We start from the raw sequence: 17,581 nt of genomic DNA, 5'->3' as shown, positions 1-17,581 counted from the left end.
TGGTTTTTGGATATTTTAATATAAAAATCTTATATTATGCCTTTAACAAAGTGTTGTAAATACTATAATATATACAGTGTACTACAATTTACTATAGTATAATTCAAAAACACTATACTATAAATTACTATGGTATTTTTCATACTTAAAACAACAACATAAAGAGTTCAAACTAGCCTAAAATGGTTTTCTGTCTCTCAGCCTGGTCCATCTGGTCAGCTGGCTGGTTCTGAATGGCACTTTTCACTTTGAGCCTAATTTTGCTCTCATGTTTAACATGAATAATACGCTGCAATATCTGAATGATTTGATAAATTGTAGGCACACTCACCCCGCAGACATCTGCTATTATTCACACTGGAGTGAATTTGACAGCCTCTGAATTAGTTTCACAAAGAAACGCTGCAATGGCTTTATTGTTGTCTACTGCCATCTATTGTTCAATGTCTGGAATTAATAGAGTAGCTACTATTGAATCACAACACAGAAGGCATTGTCTGAATCAGTTTGTTGTTTCATTGTCTTTTTTTTTCATTTTTGTTCACATTACATAAATTCATCTTCTGTTTGAAAAGAAAATGGCAATAATAAGTAGGGGGGAAACAGTCTCATCACTTTTGGTGGGGTTCACAGTGTTGACACATTCTTTGAATAGACTAGAAGACTAACAATTTCCAATCACCATGGATTTGTACAATCACAAGAGGCTACATATCACAACAACAGAAGCTTTTGTATGTCTGGTAGTCAAAGGCAACAGCAACTTGGTAGTAACTTATTTTATACCACTCTGACACATTATCATCTGATTAATGTTTGGGAATCGTTGGCATTTAAACCTGTGAACGCGGGTGATACAGTAGCCATTAGTAGCAGATGAACGATGCCACAGATCTTCAGATATGAAACTCCCTCAATGATCACAAGTTTTGATGTCATGTGAACAGGTTTAAATGTTGGGGATTCCCCACCATCTGACATCTGAAGAAGTGCCATGGAGAATCATTTCAAAATGTAGTTAAATGAGATATTACTGAATCCTACCAGACATTACACAATGACCTGGATGTATAAACATTTTAACAGACAGAGACTTTATCTAAGGCATTAAAGAAAGATGGTCTGTTTTCAAACCCATTTTTCTTTTGTTTGAAACCCAAACAGCCAGAGGCCACTAATGTAACAGGAACACCAAGAGATTATCAACAGTCTGAATTGGCAGTATTTGTATTTCTTAGTGGTAGATGTCTCTTTTTAAGGCATTTCATGTAGTTTCTATGCAGTCACACAGAATATTATAGTGTGGTAGAATAAATGATGATGGGTTGATCCTTCAAACATGTTCTTTGTGGTGCTTGACACAAATTATAAACAGCATTGCCTCCTTGTTGGACCTTTAAAGTCAGAGGAAAGACAAGGAAGCCAAACAACAATTTATATTATAGATTACTGTATCTCCACAATCATAGATGCGGACAGTAATTTCATCCTGCAGCCACTAAGAAACTGATTTTTACAACATCACAGTTTTTTTTTTATAAACATCACAGATTATCCATGTCAAATGATGATAAAATAAGGGGCAGCACTTTAAATTTATCAGAGAGAATAAAAGAACATCATAATAGCACCTCATTTATAGGCTGTCTGATGAACATCTGACCAATCTGACAAGAAAGGAAGCTCTCATTATTTACAATGGAGTGAAACGGATACATTCATGTTGCTATAGTGGATCATATTCTTAATCACATTCAATGGAACAAATTAGGAAATGGAGCAAATAACAAACCTGATATTTTGTAGAATTCAACCAGCTCGGCTGCCTAGTGACTACTAACCATTTAACACAGAGTTAAACAATAAAGCATGGAAGAATCCCACATAATTCACTGGGTAGGTGTGAACTCCCTGGAATGTATTGACAGGAAGGAATAAGGATTATGTTCATCCACAAACCCGGTTAACATCACGTAAGAGTTGCAGTCTCTGTGTGATCTGATCTGGACTGACAGTAGGGCTCACTCCTCACCATGATCCATTGGTGAACATTGGATGTACATTTCTTCTTTAGTCCCCCAGGCCATTCTGTGAGCCCTTCAGATAGAGCTCATCCTGAGAGAGCTGCCCGTCATAGCTCTCCATGTATAAACTACCACTGCTGCTGCTACCGCTGCCCCCGTTACCTAGGAAAGTGCCTACAGCCCGGCCCTGCCGCGCGTGCCCTACTGCATCGCTGAAGACTTTGTTTATCTGCTCCTCAGAGGGCATCCACCAGTCAGGATTAGAAGCACAGTGCATCCGGATAAACTCTGACAGAGGGAACACCATGGGAGAGGAGACAGAACATGTGAGATGCTAAATTAAGTTTGAATAATTATCGCATTGAGAATCTGTTTAAAATAAATGCCTCCCACATACTAAAATCAAAAAAGTATAAGGGTGTTTTCACACTTGGAGTTCGGTTCTCTCGGTTCGTTTGTTCCAATAGTCCTGACCAAATAAGAAAATGATACATTTAGCCCTGGTTCACTTAACATTCACAGTGCTTTCATGATTTATATTTTGTTAAAGAACTTCCAAACCAATGCTGTATGCTGGGCTATATGCCCTCGTCATATGTGCGCACATATGATGATATTTTTACCAGCTGAGAGTCAAAACAGAGACAGAATTTCCTCTGTTACACACACAAACGAGGATCTACTGACATAATATGTGGTTCCGACACAAGTACCAAACTGTAATGGGCAACACTGTGACTATGACGAGAAAAAAAAAGGTATGCTTCAGCATTCTGTCATCTTAAGGGGCTATTTTTAGTTTGTTTAGATGTATTTGTTCTGTGTTGCGTTCATACTTCAGAGCTTGTTTGGTGCGCACCAAGGTTCGGATGGCAGCGTTCGCACTTAAAGGGTTAGTTCACCCAAAAATGAAAATTCTGTCATTAATTAATCACCTTCATGTCCTTCCAAACCCATCAGACTTTTGTTCATCCTCGGAACACACATTAAGATATTTCTAATAAAATCCGTGAGCATTCTGGTCTCCGATAGACTTCAACACAATTACCCATTTCAAGGCTTAGAAAGGGAAAAAGACTAAGTTTTAAAATAGTCCATGTTACTACAGGGGTTCAACCTTAAAGTTACAAAGAGACGAGAATACTTTTTTGTGAAAAACAAACAAAAATAACTTTTTAAAACTAACATGGAAGCTTTGCACTGTTTACTACATGATCAGTGTAGGAGACTGACATAGAAGAGAAGAAATTGTTAAATTATTTTTTTTGCGCACAAAAAGTATTCTCGTCGCTTCATAACATTAAGGTTGAACCACTGTAGTCATATGGACTATTTTAGTAATACCTTTCTGTGCCTTGAAAGGGGTAATTGTGTTGCAGAGGCCATAAAAGTTCACGAATTTAATCAAAAATATCTTAATTTGTGTTCCAAAGATGAACGAAGGTCTTACGGGTGTGGAACGACAGGAGGGTGAGTAATTAATGACAGAATTTTCATTTTTGGGTGAACTAACCCTTTAATCAAATAAACCGCACTAACAGAGCAATCGCACCAGTTTGTTTTAATCGAACCTGCCAAGAGTAAACACACTAAAAATACTTTTAGCTCAGTACCTCTGAGACAAGTGACCTTGACGGGGTTAAGAGGCCGTCTCTCCGGTCCTGTTTCCCCTGTGTGGACCGAACGTTTCCTTTTCCCCAGACCGCATGAGTATTTCAGCTCATCTGTGGTGAACACAAACCGGATAAGGTAACGCAGGAGCCGCCGGCCATCTTTTTTTGAGGAGTTGACTGCCTCATCCCACTGCTTATTGGTGATGAAGAGAGGATAGTTACCCAGAAGCTGTTTACTGCCCTATTTAAAAAAGACAGAGATTATAAGATTATAGACCGTAGAGTAGAAAAATTCTTTAATGCTGTCTTTAATCTTTAATTCACTTTAATGCATGAACATTTCACCAGACACGGTGCTAAATATTGTCCCCTAAAAACAAAAAAAAATCAATATAAAGAACTGAAACTTTACTGGAATTATGCTGCTTTTAGTTTTATTTAACAGTTCGTCAAAGTGATATTTTCATAACCCCAGATTAGACCGTAATTTGAATAACAGTTTCAGTTCATGTTCCACTGGTAACAGTGTCTTGCATAAAGTTGTGTCACTGTGGTTTTCACAACTTTTTTAACAGAGGATTTTGCTTTTCAGTCAGGCTCACCTCAGTAAGCTGCTCTTCGGGCTGGGGCTGCACAAATTGGTTGTAGTGCTGAAGAACAGTCTTAAAAAAGTCCAAAACATTCTGGCAAGGAGCTGTTGAAAGCATAAACCGGAAAAATGTGTTGGTTGGTGAACTTTTTGTTTTATTTAAACCAACTGAGCTGTTGCACATATGCCAAAAACAATCAACTGTTAGGTGCAATGTGTATTTTTTTCAATCAAAGTTTTATACCTAATGAAATTAATAGTGCAACTATGAAATTAATTAATACATATTACTCACTTTGATAATATCTGTGGCTTAGAAAAAGCTGCTGTAATCTTTATAAGGGGTTTCCCCCTTCTTAATGGCAATTCTGAGAGTACAATGTCTCGATAACTTTCAGTTGTGGAATAAATTAATCATAGGTGACAAATAGTGATACTGAGAAAAGGTTTTTTTTTTTTTTTTTTTTTTACAAAGGCATCTAAAACTGAAAACGTTTCAATACAAAAAAAGGCCAAAAAAAGGCTAAGGCCAGATATGTAAACAGCTATGGAAAAAAAAAAAAAAAACTTGTCCTCCCAATATGACTATTAATATTTAAATTCTAAAAATTAAATCTATTAGGAAAAGTAGTTGCTAACTGTTGCAAAAATACTATTGTACAGTAAAATTAAAAAGAAAAGTATTTATTATTATTAATAATAATAATAATAATAATAATAATAATAATACTAATAATAATAATGCTTTTATTTTACAGAACAACAGTACCAGTGTTTATGGCTGTCTTGATTTTTCTCCTTTCAAAAGTTAAACTACGAAGCTTTTATTTTGGCAAAAAAAAAAAAAGAAAAAGCTGGGCTAAAGCTTCTCTTTTGTTACCAATTAATGAGAATCTACTCCAGCAAGTACAATAAATAGTTAGCATGTTACATTGTATACCTTTAAAAGTAGTTTAGGATTGTAATAATAATTTAGATCATTTTTTGAAAAAAATATTAGAAATATGAAATCTTATAGTAGATTCTGTGTCTGTCATCATGCCTGAAATAAAAGTAAAGCAATCAAATAAAGTTTTATACCTGGTATGTTGTCCAGTTTGTGTCTCAGTTCCTCATTTTCTTGCTGTAGACTAAGAACTTCCTGTTCCAGCTCCATACAGCGTGGACAACAACCTTCCTCCTCCTCGTCTTCCTCAGGCAGTGTTGATGAGGGGTGTCCGTAGGACTCTGATGGTGCCGGTGAAGCCCAGCCGCCTAAGTTCTGCCTCGGGGACCCTGATGCTGCCGGCTCAGCGTCTACTGGACGGCACCGTTCACTATCTGATGACTGGGGTCCGGATAGCAGGTAGTTCTGAAGTGACTCTGTGAAAATCCGGAGGAAAGCGGAAGTCTGCTGCTGGTTCCAGTGGTTGCCCCGTTGGGTCTCCTCACCTGCGTTCTCCAGGGATGACTCCTCCGACCTGGGCTTAGAGCTGAGCCTCTCTCTGGGAGACAGGCTATTGTCCTCCTGTTTTATGAGAGTAGAGATGGAAGAGGATGGAGGGGCCAGGGAAGGCTGGGCCTCAAGCAGCCGTCCGTTGTTGTTGAGGAGGCTGAGCACTCGACTGCACTGCTGGGCGAAAGCATCCAATATGAGCCGGTTTTCTATGAGGAGAGATCAAAATTACACACAAGTTACCATAACATTGCAGAATTGGATTTCGTTTTATTTTTCATATTCAAAAAAAATTAAACCATATATGAAACTATCATGTATTTCAAAACATGCGTAATATACGTAAAAAAAAAGCATAACTTTTATACCATAAAAGTACATGGTGACCACAGAAATGCTTTTTTTAAATATTATTTTGTGATGATTTATCAGTGCTATTTTGTACTTTTTGTATCTCAGATAGTCTGCTAAACGTCTCCTTTGCTACTCTATGGAAGAAATATAATAATATTAATATGATAATATCCCTTTAAAGTTAAACATTGATCAACTTGCACATCATTTGTGGTAAACGGAAGCTCAAGCATGTTTGCTTGACATGCGAGAACCACTGAGGTCCATTCTCGTGTGTTAGGCAGCACGTTTGAGCTTCCGCAAGAGGTTTGTTCTCACGTGTCAAGCAGTTTCAGCCGAGTTTCTGTTTATGTTCCCTGATCAATGTTTATATGTGAATAAAAGCCCAAATTTTATCTGTTCATCATATAAATTGATTGAGTCTCATCAGAAAATTTGGACTAAACCACTCAGAACATATGGATTAGTTTTACAATCTCTTTATGAACTTTTTGAAGTGGTAGTTGCGTAGCTGTCAATGGAGAGTACAGAACTAGCTAAGATTTATATTAAAAATATCTTCATTTGTGTTCCGAAGATGAATGGAGTAAATGATGACATAATTTTCATTTTTGGGCAAACTAACCCTTTAATATTTCAATTTAGCCTAACATCACCATAGCATTGCTAGCATAGCATCTTTATAAACTCTATTTTGACTTTTATTGTTATATCCTTCTTGTCCTTCATTTGCACTTTCCATCATTTTTATCTGCAACTAGGCCCTGCATGCCTACAGATTTAGGATATAAAGATAAGGATGCTGTGAACCTGCACACACACACACATACAAATATCTCATTTACATGGTGTCACTGTTCTAATAAACACTGTTCATTTCTTCCAAATCCTCTAAATATGATGAGAAGCAGCAGAGAGATTAATAAAAAGAAAATGCTGACCAACCAACCGCATACAATTACTCTTTCTCCCCACAGCCTTCTGGCCGCGCCCAGATGCAGAATCTTAAGAGGATGATTATGAATTTGCCACCCTCACACAAAGACACAGGGCAGACAATTATCAGCTCAGGCAGTTGCTGTGGCACCCGTATGACTGACGGGCTCGAGCCTCCGTCGTCGCCTGGATGTGTCTATCAGGCTTAAGCAGATGTGGCCATTTATTAACATGCGCAGCATCTCTGTTTACCCCCAGCAAGATGGATTTGATATCATTCTCCTCTATCGTTCCCTCTCTCTTTTCCTTTGCTGCTGTCATTCTGTCTCTTTCCTTTCACTTCCCCTTTCTCCTTCTCTCCCTCCCTCTCTTTCTTCCTCCGTTATGCCATGCAGAGTGAGCCTCATGAAATTTCATTAAACACAACATGTACCGCAGAGCCAAATTTATGAGCCACATTTGTTTTAATCACAATCCCTTTGGAGGAGGGATTTTTTAAATGCAATTTGGATTATTGCACTGATCTCAGAGCTGTGTCCTTGGGTGTCTACGGCTCCTTTCCCCTGAGCTAGAAAGATGAAACCATTAGCATTGTCTGATTGGCCAAAAAATATCCCCATGTATTATTTTGCAGCGGATATTCCATAAAAATATTCCATAACAATAAAGCAAAAAGGTTGCACTGTTTACACTGTGAACTCTGATCTTCAGTGGAAACACCCACTGTGCGCAATTAATATTTAGTGAAACCCTTTTAATGATGTCCAGGTGAATTTCAGAATGGACTCTCCATGTTAAACACTGCATTAAAAGACATAAAATGTGCATGGTTGATCTTGAACCTTTCCATATCCAATCTAATAACTTGTGTGGAGAAAAATAGATCAGCTGAATGTTTTGACAGACACTGAGGCGCCCTGCTGTATGATAATGACACAACTTCTCAATTTGTGAAGGCCTGAGGCTCTGATGAATGAAAACAATCTCTGGTGACAAGCACATGAAAAACAATTACTGAAGTTGGGTAACTCATTGAGTTGGTGAGAAAAACAAGACGCTCTCCACAAATGCATGCGGGAGCATCTTAATGCAGCAAGTAAAGAAATCTAACAGTACTTGATGAGACTCATAGCTCATCTCGATGATCATGAGACCAGTGTTTACATTTTATTGTAAAACTCTACGACTCTTCATTACTGATACTCATTTTTGTCTTGCTCTATTTGAGAGATAAGCAGTGTTCATTTCAGGAATTACCTAAGCAGGTGTGTCAACCACTTTGGTAAATACAGTACACATAATGTCATCTCAAAGTGTATGACAGATACAGAACATGTTATTGCAGGGTTATTAAGAAATTGTTAAGCTCTGTTATTGTTTTCAGTCATTATTTTCGGGTAAAAAAACTATGTGGAATTAAGCATGAATTAAGACAATGCTTTAATAAGTCGCATCAATTGGGCGTGGATCTCAAAATATGGATGAGTCGAATTATTAAAAATAATTCCCATATGAAGGAAAAAAAAAATACACTTGCCTTTCTTATTCGGTTGTTCGAAGTTAGACAGTTTAGGTCTCAGCTTCGTGATGAATTCATGGGTAAAAGTTTCTTAGGCAAACTTGTTCGCTTACCTGAGCTTATTCCATAGGTGCAGTCTGGAGACTGGTGGCTGAGCTCGGCGCGACCCGCTGGGTATCTGCCTGACTCCTGGCCGGCGACCCTCCTCTGGCTGCCAAATGATGCCGCCGCCGCCGCCGCCGTGGCGCTCCCCGCTGATGATGCCGCGCTGGATGTCGCGACTCTGCTGCTGGGCCTGATTTCACAGGGGAGACGGTGCTGCTGACTGCTGCTGATGGAGAGGCAGGCTTGAGGAAGCGGCACGCGCTGTGAATACTGCTGCTGTTGATGAGTGAGATGATGAGGATGCTCTCCGAGCTGCGGGATGTCCACCATTGTGGGTCTGTCATATCTCGCCTTGCCCGCCGCGCGCTTGCTCTGGAAGGTCTTGAGGGAGCTGTACGGGCTCCGCTGCTGCTGCTGCCTGCAGATTTTGGGCGCAGAGAGACCCTCGTCTGCCGGTAGCATCTCCTCCTCCATCTCCCTCGGACTTGAGTGTCGTTCTGTCCCGGTATGGTTAAATCAGTTATCCCAGTGTCTCGCCGCCTTGCTCTGTGTCTCAAACACTTCTAACTCTGTCTGAGATACTCAGAGGGTGGGTGACTTTATTGACAAGTCATTGCTCCAATCCCCTGGCGGTAACAGCACCCGCTGGCTTTAATTCTACCAACAGGGGAATACCGGCGGCACCCGCACGCGCCTCGCTACTCAGCGTGTATGTGGCTTGTGCTCCCATCAGTGGGAGCGTCAGATGAGAGAGGTGCAAGATGATATAAAGAGGTGTGCATGATCCCTCCATGTTTTTTTTTTCTTTCTTTTTTTTCTTCTTCCCTCTTTCGAATAGCCATGTTGTCTATTAGGGGTAGCCTATGCTTTCTTGAATTGTTGTTTTTAGGCTGAACTGACAGGGGGGAAAAGAAAAGAAAGAACTTTAGGACTTATATCAGAGCCAATTGGAAATACAATAAATGCAAAAGGCTAAAATATTAAAGCTCCACATTCACAAGGTGTCTAAAAGGTAAATAAATTAATAATAAAAATGAAAATGTAAATTAAATGTAAGCCTAGTTAATTACATGTCTTATATAGAGTTATATTGATAGATACATAAATAAATAGTGTTGTTTTTTAGGAGCGTAGGTCTAACAGCAGCTCTGTATCACTCCTCTCCAGTACTGGATGGAAGCAAATGGGGAACAGTTTTTTGTAACCTTTTTGAAAGTCGGAGTAGGCTATCTTAGCAGCGGGTTTCTCTTATAGTGTGGCCGGAGCGGGAAATGGAAAAGCCGAAGTGGAGCTGGAGCCAAGGACAGAACGCTTTGAGCAGGGAGGGGAAAACGCTATTAGTCCGTTCCACTCATGCGTGGTTCCAAATCTGCTTTCAGTCTATGCGTTACTTGGCGACACAAAGATTGAAACTTTGCTGGAAATAGTTTCGTTTGCAGAAAATGTAAGCCTATACATGGGCAACTAACTGGCCAGTATTAGTCTAAAACATAAATTACTCGCTACTGTGTTTATCTACCGCCACTCACCGGCGTGCTGTTATTCGGCAGCATGAACATCAAGACTGCGCGTGTGAGAATGGAATCAATAAATAGGCTTCTCTGTCTACAGAAGGTCTTTAAAGGGATAGTTCATTTAAAAATTAAAATTTTGTCATTTACTCACCCTCAAGTTTTTCCAAACCTGCTTGAATTTCTTTCTTCCGCTGAGCACAAAAGATGATATTTTGAAGAATCTAAGTAACCAAACAGCTGATGAGTCAATGGGCCCCAACTGTTTGGTTGGGCTACTGACATTCTTCAAAATATCTTCTTGTTCAGCTGAAGAAAGAAATTCATAAAGGTTTGGAACAACTTGAGGGTGAGTAAATGATGACAAAATTTTAATTTTTGGGTGAACTATCCCTATGTGATGACCATTTAAACCCATAGAGAGACATGTGTAAAATAAACAAACAAAAATCTTATTATTTATTTTCATAAAATACAAATGAGCTTGTAAATAATGGCCTCCAGTATTTTATCAGCTTTCCAAAAGACAACAATGGCCAGAAGAGGGCGACAACATGACACTTATGAAATTTTAATTTTAGACTCTAAGCTAAAACAGCTTAAGCAAAAAAAAAAGAAACTGTAAAAAAAGAAAAGTAAAGAAAAAAGGAGAAAAAAACAGGCTTTTCTATTAAAGATATTGGACAGAGAATACACCTGAATCAGGTCCAGATGAAACACTCCCCGGGCAACAGGACGCAGATTAGATACAAGCTGTATGAATGCGCACGTCCGGCCGGCCAGCTGCGTGCGCGTCATAGAAACGGAGCTGGTGCGAGTCTAAAACAAACTCACGAGAGCAGCACATTTGAAAAGTCGCCCAGAGCAGACGCGCGAGTCTCTGTGCAGTCAGAACTTCTTGGGAAGAGCTGCAAGATAGGAGAGTGTTTTTTTACCAGTCATTGATAAATAACGTATAGGTGACAGTTCATTATTTTACATCCACATGGATATCAAAAGTAGGCATATTCGTTGAAAAGTTAACTAGACTAAAATGTCAGTAATCAGCGGGAGCGGATAAAATGTGGATAGAATCATGGAATTTCTGGAAGTGATATTTTAAATCAATCTAGACCGGAGCTGGATGATTCCTAATACTGGATTTGGACAACAATTTTGGATTTAACTCCACTGACTGATTTAAATCTCATGAGCTGATGGAGTATTATCCCGAATCATTGCTAGTTCGTTTAAAGCTCGCTTAACCCCAAAACGCCAGTTTATCGGGCGCGCTCTGTTTGAGAGGAACTGGCAAATTAAAGCGCATCTTGCCGGTATGGGGCGCTTGCTGAACTGCCTAGTCTTGGGGTATTTGACATGGAACCTGCGGATATCTGATGCCCGGGGAGAGTACTGTCACGGCTGGCTAGACAGCAGTGGGAATTATCATGATGGCTTTCAGTGTCCGGAGGACTTTGATACGGCGGACGCGACGGTGTGCTGCGGGAGCTGCTCGCTGCGCTACTGCTGCGCGGCGCCGGACGCGCGCCTCGACCAGGGAACCTGCACGAACGACAGAGAAGTGGAGAACAACACGCAATATGCTGCCCGTAAGACACAGATTAAGTCATGAATAATAATATAAAATAAAGAATAATCTAATAAAAAAGTAAAACACGCAGATAAAAAAAGCTGCAAATTTAACCACATAGGCTATATATAATTTTCTCCATTATGCCTATGATTGAGACAACTGACTGAAACTGAACAAACAAAGGCCTACTGTAAAGTTTATTTAGAAAAATATTATTCCTGCAAAGTAGTTTTATCCTCTTACTATTAACAATTTTTTAAAAACAAATGTGTAAAACAAATAGTTCTTGATATGGGCTACATGGTCTACATGTATAGTTTAGAACGGGGATATAAAATTAAGCCGTAATGACATCTGGCTGGATGACTTATAATTACTTGTTACCAGCAAAATTATCACATTACAGAATGTCATAACAGGATTATGTGATGGTTTTGGTCTTAAGAATAAAGAGTGTATTAGACACTGTTTTACTCAGATAAAATGCCAACAGAAATAAAGGGATTTCATATGCTAGCACTTGGCTGACAGACTTATTTGAGCAGAGCAGAGGTTAACCTGACACACCTGCACTCCTTCTACAGCCGCTGCATGGAGAAAATGTTCTTATCCTAATTTATCGATTTCTTTATTTCTAACTGAACAGTTCTATTCAAAGTGGTTGAAAAGGTGCAGTCACTGCAGGTGGTGACCTACTATTACATCTAATCACATTCATGAACAAACTAAATATTGTTACAAGACATATTTTGATAAAGGCTTCATTAATGACCTGTCAAATCTCATCTGTATGACCAGATGATCATTATTCCTCATTCCACATAATATTGCCTGATCTCAGCTACATGTATATAAGAAAAGTAGGAAGAAATCATTTTTATGTTGGTGACTGACCACCAAAACTGAGTCCTGTCTTAATATGATTAAACACAGACTTAAACTGGGTAAACAAACGCATTTGGGTGGGTTTTCAATAACCTCAACCAAACAGTGGGAATGTGCTTTGAATATTTTTAAAACTAGAGTTTTTGCCAATTTAGATATTGAAAAGATAGTTAATGTGAATAAATCTAAAAGCAGATAAAAGATTTCCATTATATCTTGATTTAGCACAACATTGGTCATCGGTGTTATCAGTGCTTTCAAAATTAATATTCACTATTAAATAACCAAGCAATAAATTAAATCTTAAGCAACAACTATCACACATTTTCAATAAAAAGGGATTTAAAAGTAACATTTGTGAAACCATAATTAATAAGACTAATGATATCTAAATTCAAAGTCAAGTCACATTTATTTACATAGTGTTGTATACTTATTATATTTAGTTCAATGTTGATTCAATTCAGTTCAATAAGTGTCAATGAATATGATTCAGCTATAAAGCAGCTCTACAGAAGTCTCATTATTCCGTTCAAGTTTTATTCTCGTCCAGTCGTGTCAGTGCAGCGCAGTTGTTCATTTGACTGAATTTTAAGTGTCCTCTAAACTCTTTTAAAGAACAGTTATTGTCATGAAAAATAGTTTATATCATACTCAATATTAAGTTTAGGAATATAAGCATTATTGGATTCAACTCTTTAAGCACCAGTGCCGTTTCTCTCTTTCAGAGCCCATCTACGTGCCCTTTCTGATGGTGGGCTCCATCTTCGTGGCATTTGTAGTGGTGGGTTCTCTGGTGGCCGTGTACTGCTGCACCTGCCTGCGGCCCAAGCAACCCACCCAGCAGCCGATCCGCTTCTCGCTGCGCAGCCAGGGCGAAACCATCCCTATGATCTTCACCACAGCCCCTCCCAGCCAGCGCACGCCGTCACGCCAGTCCAGCACGGCCACCACCAGCTCCAGCTCAGCGGGAGGAGGGAGCTCAGTCCGTCGCTTCTCCCTGGGCCGTGGTGACACGCTGGGCCAGTGTTCGCAACAGCAGCTCCTGATGGTCTCATCTTCCTCAGCGTCTACTCCTGTGTCCATGACCCCGACGCAGCCCTTACTGCCTCCACCTCCTCCACCGCCCTATACCTCACAGCAGGGCCTACAGGGCAGCAATTCCCTCCAGCACACACATGGTCACAGCCAGTTACAGCTGCACCACCAGACCCTGCAAAGCTCAGGGTTCCTCCTGCCACAACAATACTTCTTTCCCCTACCGCAGGAACCCTTCTCTGGTAACAAGGGCTTTGCTGACTTCGGCCAGAGCTGACCTGGGCTTCTCGGCTGCTGCTCAAAAAGGAGACGGACACCAAAGAGTCGGTCATTCACAATGTGTTGTTGTAGACTCAAATTACAGGGGCTCCCGCTCAAGGAAACTAATACGTCTTTCAGCATGTGGGAGTGCAGCTGGAATTTAAGAGAGCCATGTGGAGCACTAAAGCTGCTGAGATAGTGAACTATCAATCTGACAGACTCTCAGGTGCTGGATACAACACACCAGAACATGGACGCCTACTTCAAAGCACCTATATCTACAATTGATCATATTTTGTATGCACTTTCAATCTGCTTCTATGATATAAGACGCCTTATTTTTGAAAAATACACTTTTGAAAAGTCTGGCTTGTCAATGACACTCCACTGAACATTTAGCCTCTGTATTTGAGGTAATTTGATTAAGGAAGAACAGATTATAAGAATTTTTTTCTTGACAATCTCAGTCCCGCACAAGTCGTGCACACAAATAGTGCCATGTATGAAGAAGGTTTTATAGAAATGGTATTAGATTAAAGGTTTAGTTACCAGACTGAGATTGTTCATAATGTTTAAAACAGGCATTCACCATGCAATGTTCTTGCTAATAATACATACATTATCGGTCACATCAGGAGCACATGTTAACATCATATGAATGCACAGAACTTCTGTTTTTAATGATTGGAGAGCGTTCATTCTTCAATTTTGTATAATTTGTAGCAATTTAAGCCATTATTGGCTCCGTTTCAGATTACATTGGCAACAGTTTGTATTTTTTTTGTTATATTTGACAAGAGACATTTTGTAAATGATCAGGTGTATCTAAATGTACAGTCCAGCTGGAACCACATCATGTGATGAGACAGCCTTCAACTAAGTATTATGGTCTCTAACCTCAGTGTTTTTGAGCTAAATTAAACTGTTTTATCTTTCACCCGTGTTTAGCTGGTTTCACCACTATAAACAACATTAGATTTAAGAATGAAAGAGACGCATTCTATATTTCAGAACACATTCAAGAAACTTTATGACGAGGTTCCATTTTAGAACAGGATGACGTTCACACAGCAGCAGAATACGGTCTTCAGTCCTTTGAGTCCTTACGGTTGCGTTCACACACAGTGCGATTATTTACTGGAGTGACAACCGCATTCTTGAACCGAACTCACACCCGTAAATTTTCAGGACATACAAACCGCATTCTCGGAAAGCCCGCGCTGTGTGAACGGAACCGCACTGGACAACTAGTTGTCTGTCACGTCATACAGTGCGAGAAAGCAGCTATGCTAAGGGGTTTCTCGTGTGTGGTTTCACTTTTGGTAACTTACAGCGACGAAAATATGAGCTGAAGGTTTCATCTGAAGGTTTTAGATTCAGTCACTATTCTCTACCGGAGTCGCTCCCGTCAGTTTTGCGTTCTGTGCGCGACTCAAATGCCGTGTCATGCGCGAGACACTGCAAAAGACCCAGCATATCAAAAGACGTGAGACGCAAGTGTAACACCGGCTGGCGCGTTTACATTGAAGCTTATGTCGGTTAATGAATATCTGTCGGATGAATTCGCGGCACAGTCGGACTTGTTTTGTCAAAAAGTGAAGACTTTTCAGTTTTATGGACGTCGCTATCTTTGATATTACTTTGGTCACTGTCGCTATGGTTACTCGTAAGAGAATATGGGCTTGACTCTGGTTGCACGTTCATACAGACAGTTTTCGAGACGCTACTGTAAGTTGCTGTGTGAACGGGACATTTTGAGACTAATAGCTGTAAATTTGTCAATCCCAAAAACTAACAGTGTGAACGTAGCCTAAATGTGGCATTCCAGAAAGCTATTTATTACCCGAGATGGGAAAACTTGTTTTAACCTATGGACTAATTCTTTCTATGGACAAAGCAGTGGATAACGTTACATTAAGCATTGGCCAACATAAATACAGCCAGTGCCGGCTGTTATTAAAATTTGGAATGTATAACAACTATTGTTGTCACTGACCAACAGAACATTGACAAATCAAAACTATAAGAGGATGTCATTTATTTGACAAATATCCGCCTTTTCCTGTTTGGGTTGATATCGCATCCTGTTTAATGCCACACACGATGACCAGCTTCAGTGTCATTCTGTCCACACTAAAGCAACATTATGTGCATTGCAACAGTCACAGAAAATGCTTGATTTTTAAAGGGGTTAGTTCACCCCAAAATTAAAATAATGTCATTAATTACTCACCCTCATGTTGTTCCACACCTGTAAGACCTTCATTCATCTTCAGAAGACAAATTAAGATATTTTTGATGAAATCCGATGGCTCAGCGAGGCCTCTATAGACAGCAATGCCATTGTATCTCTCAAGATCCATAAAGGTACTAAAAACACATTTAAAACAGTTCATGTGAATTCAGTGGTTCTACCTTAATATTAAGAAGCGACAAGAATATTTTTGTGCGGCAAAAAACAAAATAACGACTTTTCAACAATATAATGATGGGCCGATTTCAAAACACTGCTTCAGAGCTTTACGAATTGGGTCAGTGATTCGGAGCACCAAAGTCATGTGATTTCAGCAGTTTAGCCATTTGATAGGAGATCCGATTCACTGATTCGATTCGTAAAGCTCTGAAGCAGTGTTTTGAAATCGGCCCATCACTATATTACTGAAAAGTCATTATTTTTTTTTTGGCACACAAAAAGTATTCTTGTCACTTTTTAATATTAAGGTAGAACCACTGAACTCACATGAACTGATTTAAATATGTTTTTAGTACCTTTATGGATCTTGAGAGTTACAATGGCATTGCTGTTATTTTTGGGTGAACTAACCCTTTAATATATACCAGTCAAAAGTTTGGGGCTAGTAAGATTAATACTTTAATTCAGCAAGGATGTTTTAAATTGAACAAATGTAACAGTCAAAACATTTATAATGTTACAAAAGATTTTCATTTCAAATAAATGCTGTTCTTTTAAACTTTTTATTAATCAACGAATCCTGAAAAAATATCCTGTTTTCCACAAAAAATGTTAATCAGCACAGCTGTTTTCAACACTAAAAATTAATAGAAAATGTTTTTTGAGCAGCAAATCATCATATTAGAGTGATTTCTGAAGGATCATTTGAGACTCAAGACTGGAGTAATGATGCTGAAAATTCAGCTTTGCTATCAAAATAAATTATATTTTGAAATGGAAAACATTTAAATTGCTATATTTCACAATATTACTGTTTTTGTTTTGTTGTACAGTATTTTTGATCAAATAAATAAGCCCTGGTGTGGTGAGCATCAGACACTTATTTAAAAACTTTCCGACCCCAAACCTTTGAACGGTATATTTTGCACAAAGATTTTCTGAACATACGAAAAGTTAGTGGAATACATTCATGGGAAGTGCTGAGCAAGAATTTTCTCATGATTAAACAGTATAAACAGATTTTGTTTGCTGTAAACAAGACATCAAGACTAATTTTAACATCCTAACTGCCCTTTCACAAAAGGATGGGCACTGCAGTGTGCAAGTATTTCGAAGAAGAGTGTAATAGTAAATGCTGTGCAGATGGTGAAACATCTCGAAGGTGTTTTAAAAGAGGACATGAAATCCAATGCACGGTATTTGACAGTTTAGAAGTGGTATAATTTAATGCTCGTGCAGAAAAATAAATGTTAGAAATGCATTGGTCTAGACAGGAAATAAGTTCTTGGAAGTTATTGGTACAGAAACAAAACGCGTTCAATGAA

At 39.1% G+C, this 17,581-nt stretch overlaps 2 protein-coding genes across 3 annotated transcripts; one reads left to right on the top strand and one right to left on the bottom strand.

Annotated features, from left to right (window-relative positions):
• Positions 1 to 545: 545 nt before the first annotated feature.
• On the bottom strand, positions 546 to 9,125 carry LOC137017205 (BEN domain-containing protein 4). Of its 2 annotated transcripts, XM_067381220.1 has the most exons (6): positions 8,584 to 9,125; positions 5,307 to 5,870; positions 4,240 to 4,331; positions 3,860 to 3,878; positions 3,638 to 3,748; positions 546 to 2,312 (listed from the first exon to the last, which is right to left on the bottom strand). In XM_067381220.1, exons 1-6 carry the CDS (start codon positions 9,047 to 9,049, stop codon positions 2,071 to 2,073), a joined length of 1,494 nt encoding a protein of 497 aa, XP_067237321.1. In that variant the 5' UTR covers positions 9,050 to 9,125; the 3' UTR covers positions 546 to 2,070. The 2 variants fall into 2 exon arrangements, with proteins under 2 accessions (XP_067237321.1, XP_067237312.1); XM_067381211.1 differs by having other exon boundaries at positions 3,638 to 3,878.
• Positions 9,126 to 10,948: 1,823 nt separating this feature from the next.
• On the top strand, positions 10,949 to 14,735 carry shisa3 (shisa family member 3). Its single transcript, XM_067381201.1, has 2 exons — positions 10,949 to 11,675; positions 13,273 to 14,735. Exons 1-2 carry the CDS (start codon positions 11,402 to 11,404, stop codon positions 13,857 to 13,859), a joined length of 861 nt encoding a protein of 286 aa, XP_067237302.1. The 5' UTR covers positions 10,949 to 11,401; the 3' UTR covers positions 13,860 to 14,735.
• The last annotated feature ends 2,846 nt before the right edge of the window (positions 14,736 to 17,581 follow it).

This window comes from Chanodichthys erythropterus, chromosome 1 (genome assembly GCF_024489055.1).
Source record: "Chanodichthys erythropterus isolate Z2021 chromosome 1, ASM2448905v1, whole genome shotgun sequence".
Lineage (NCBI taxonomy): Eukaryota > Metazoa > Chordata > Actinopteri > Cypriniformes > Xenocyprididae > Chanodichthys > Chanodichthys erythropterus.
This window is presented reverse-complemented; position numbering and strand designations above follow the sequence as displayed.

Coding starts and splice junctions, on each gene's coding strand:
- LOC137017205 (XM_067381211.1), bottom strand. CDS start 9,049: ATGGAGGAGGAGATGCTACCGGCAGACGAGGGTCTCTCTGCGCCCAAA. Junction 5,871..8,583: donor CACCTATGGAATAAGCTCAG/GTAAGCGAACAA, acceptor CTCTCCTCATAG/AAAACCGGCTCATATTGGAT. Junction 4,332..5,306: donor CAAACTGGACAACATACCAG/GTATAAAACTTT, acceptor TGCTTTCAACAG/CTCCTTGCCAGAATGTTTTG.
- shisa3 (XM_067381201.1), top strand. CDS start 11,402: ATGGGGCGCTTGCTGAACTGCCTAGTCTTGGGGTATTTGACATGGAAC. Junction 11,676..13,272: donor CAACACGCAATATGCTGCCC/GTAAGACACAGA, acceptor TCTCTCTTTCAG/AGCCCATCTACGTGCCCTTT.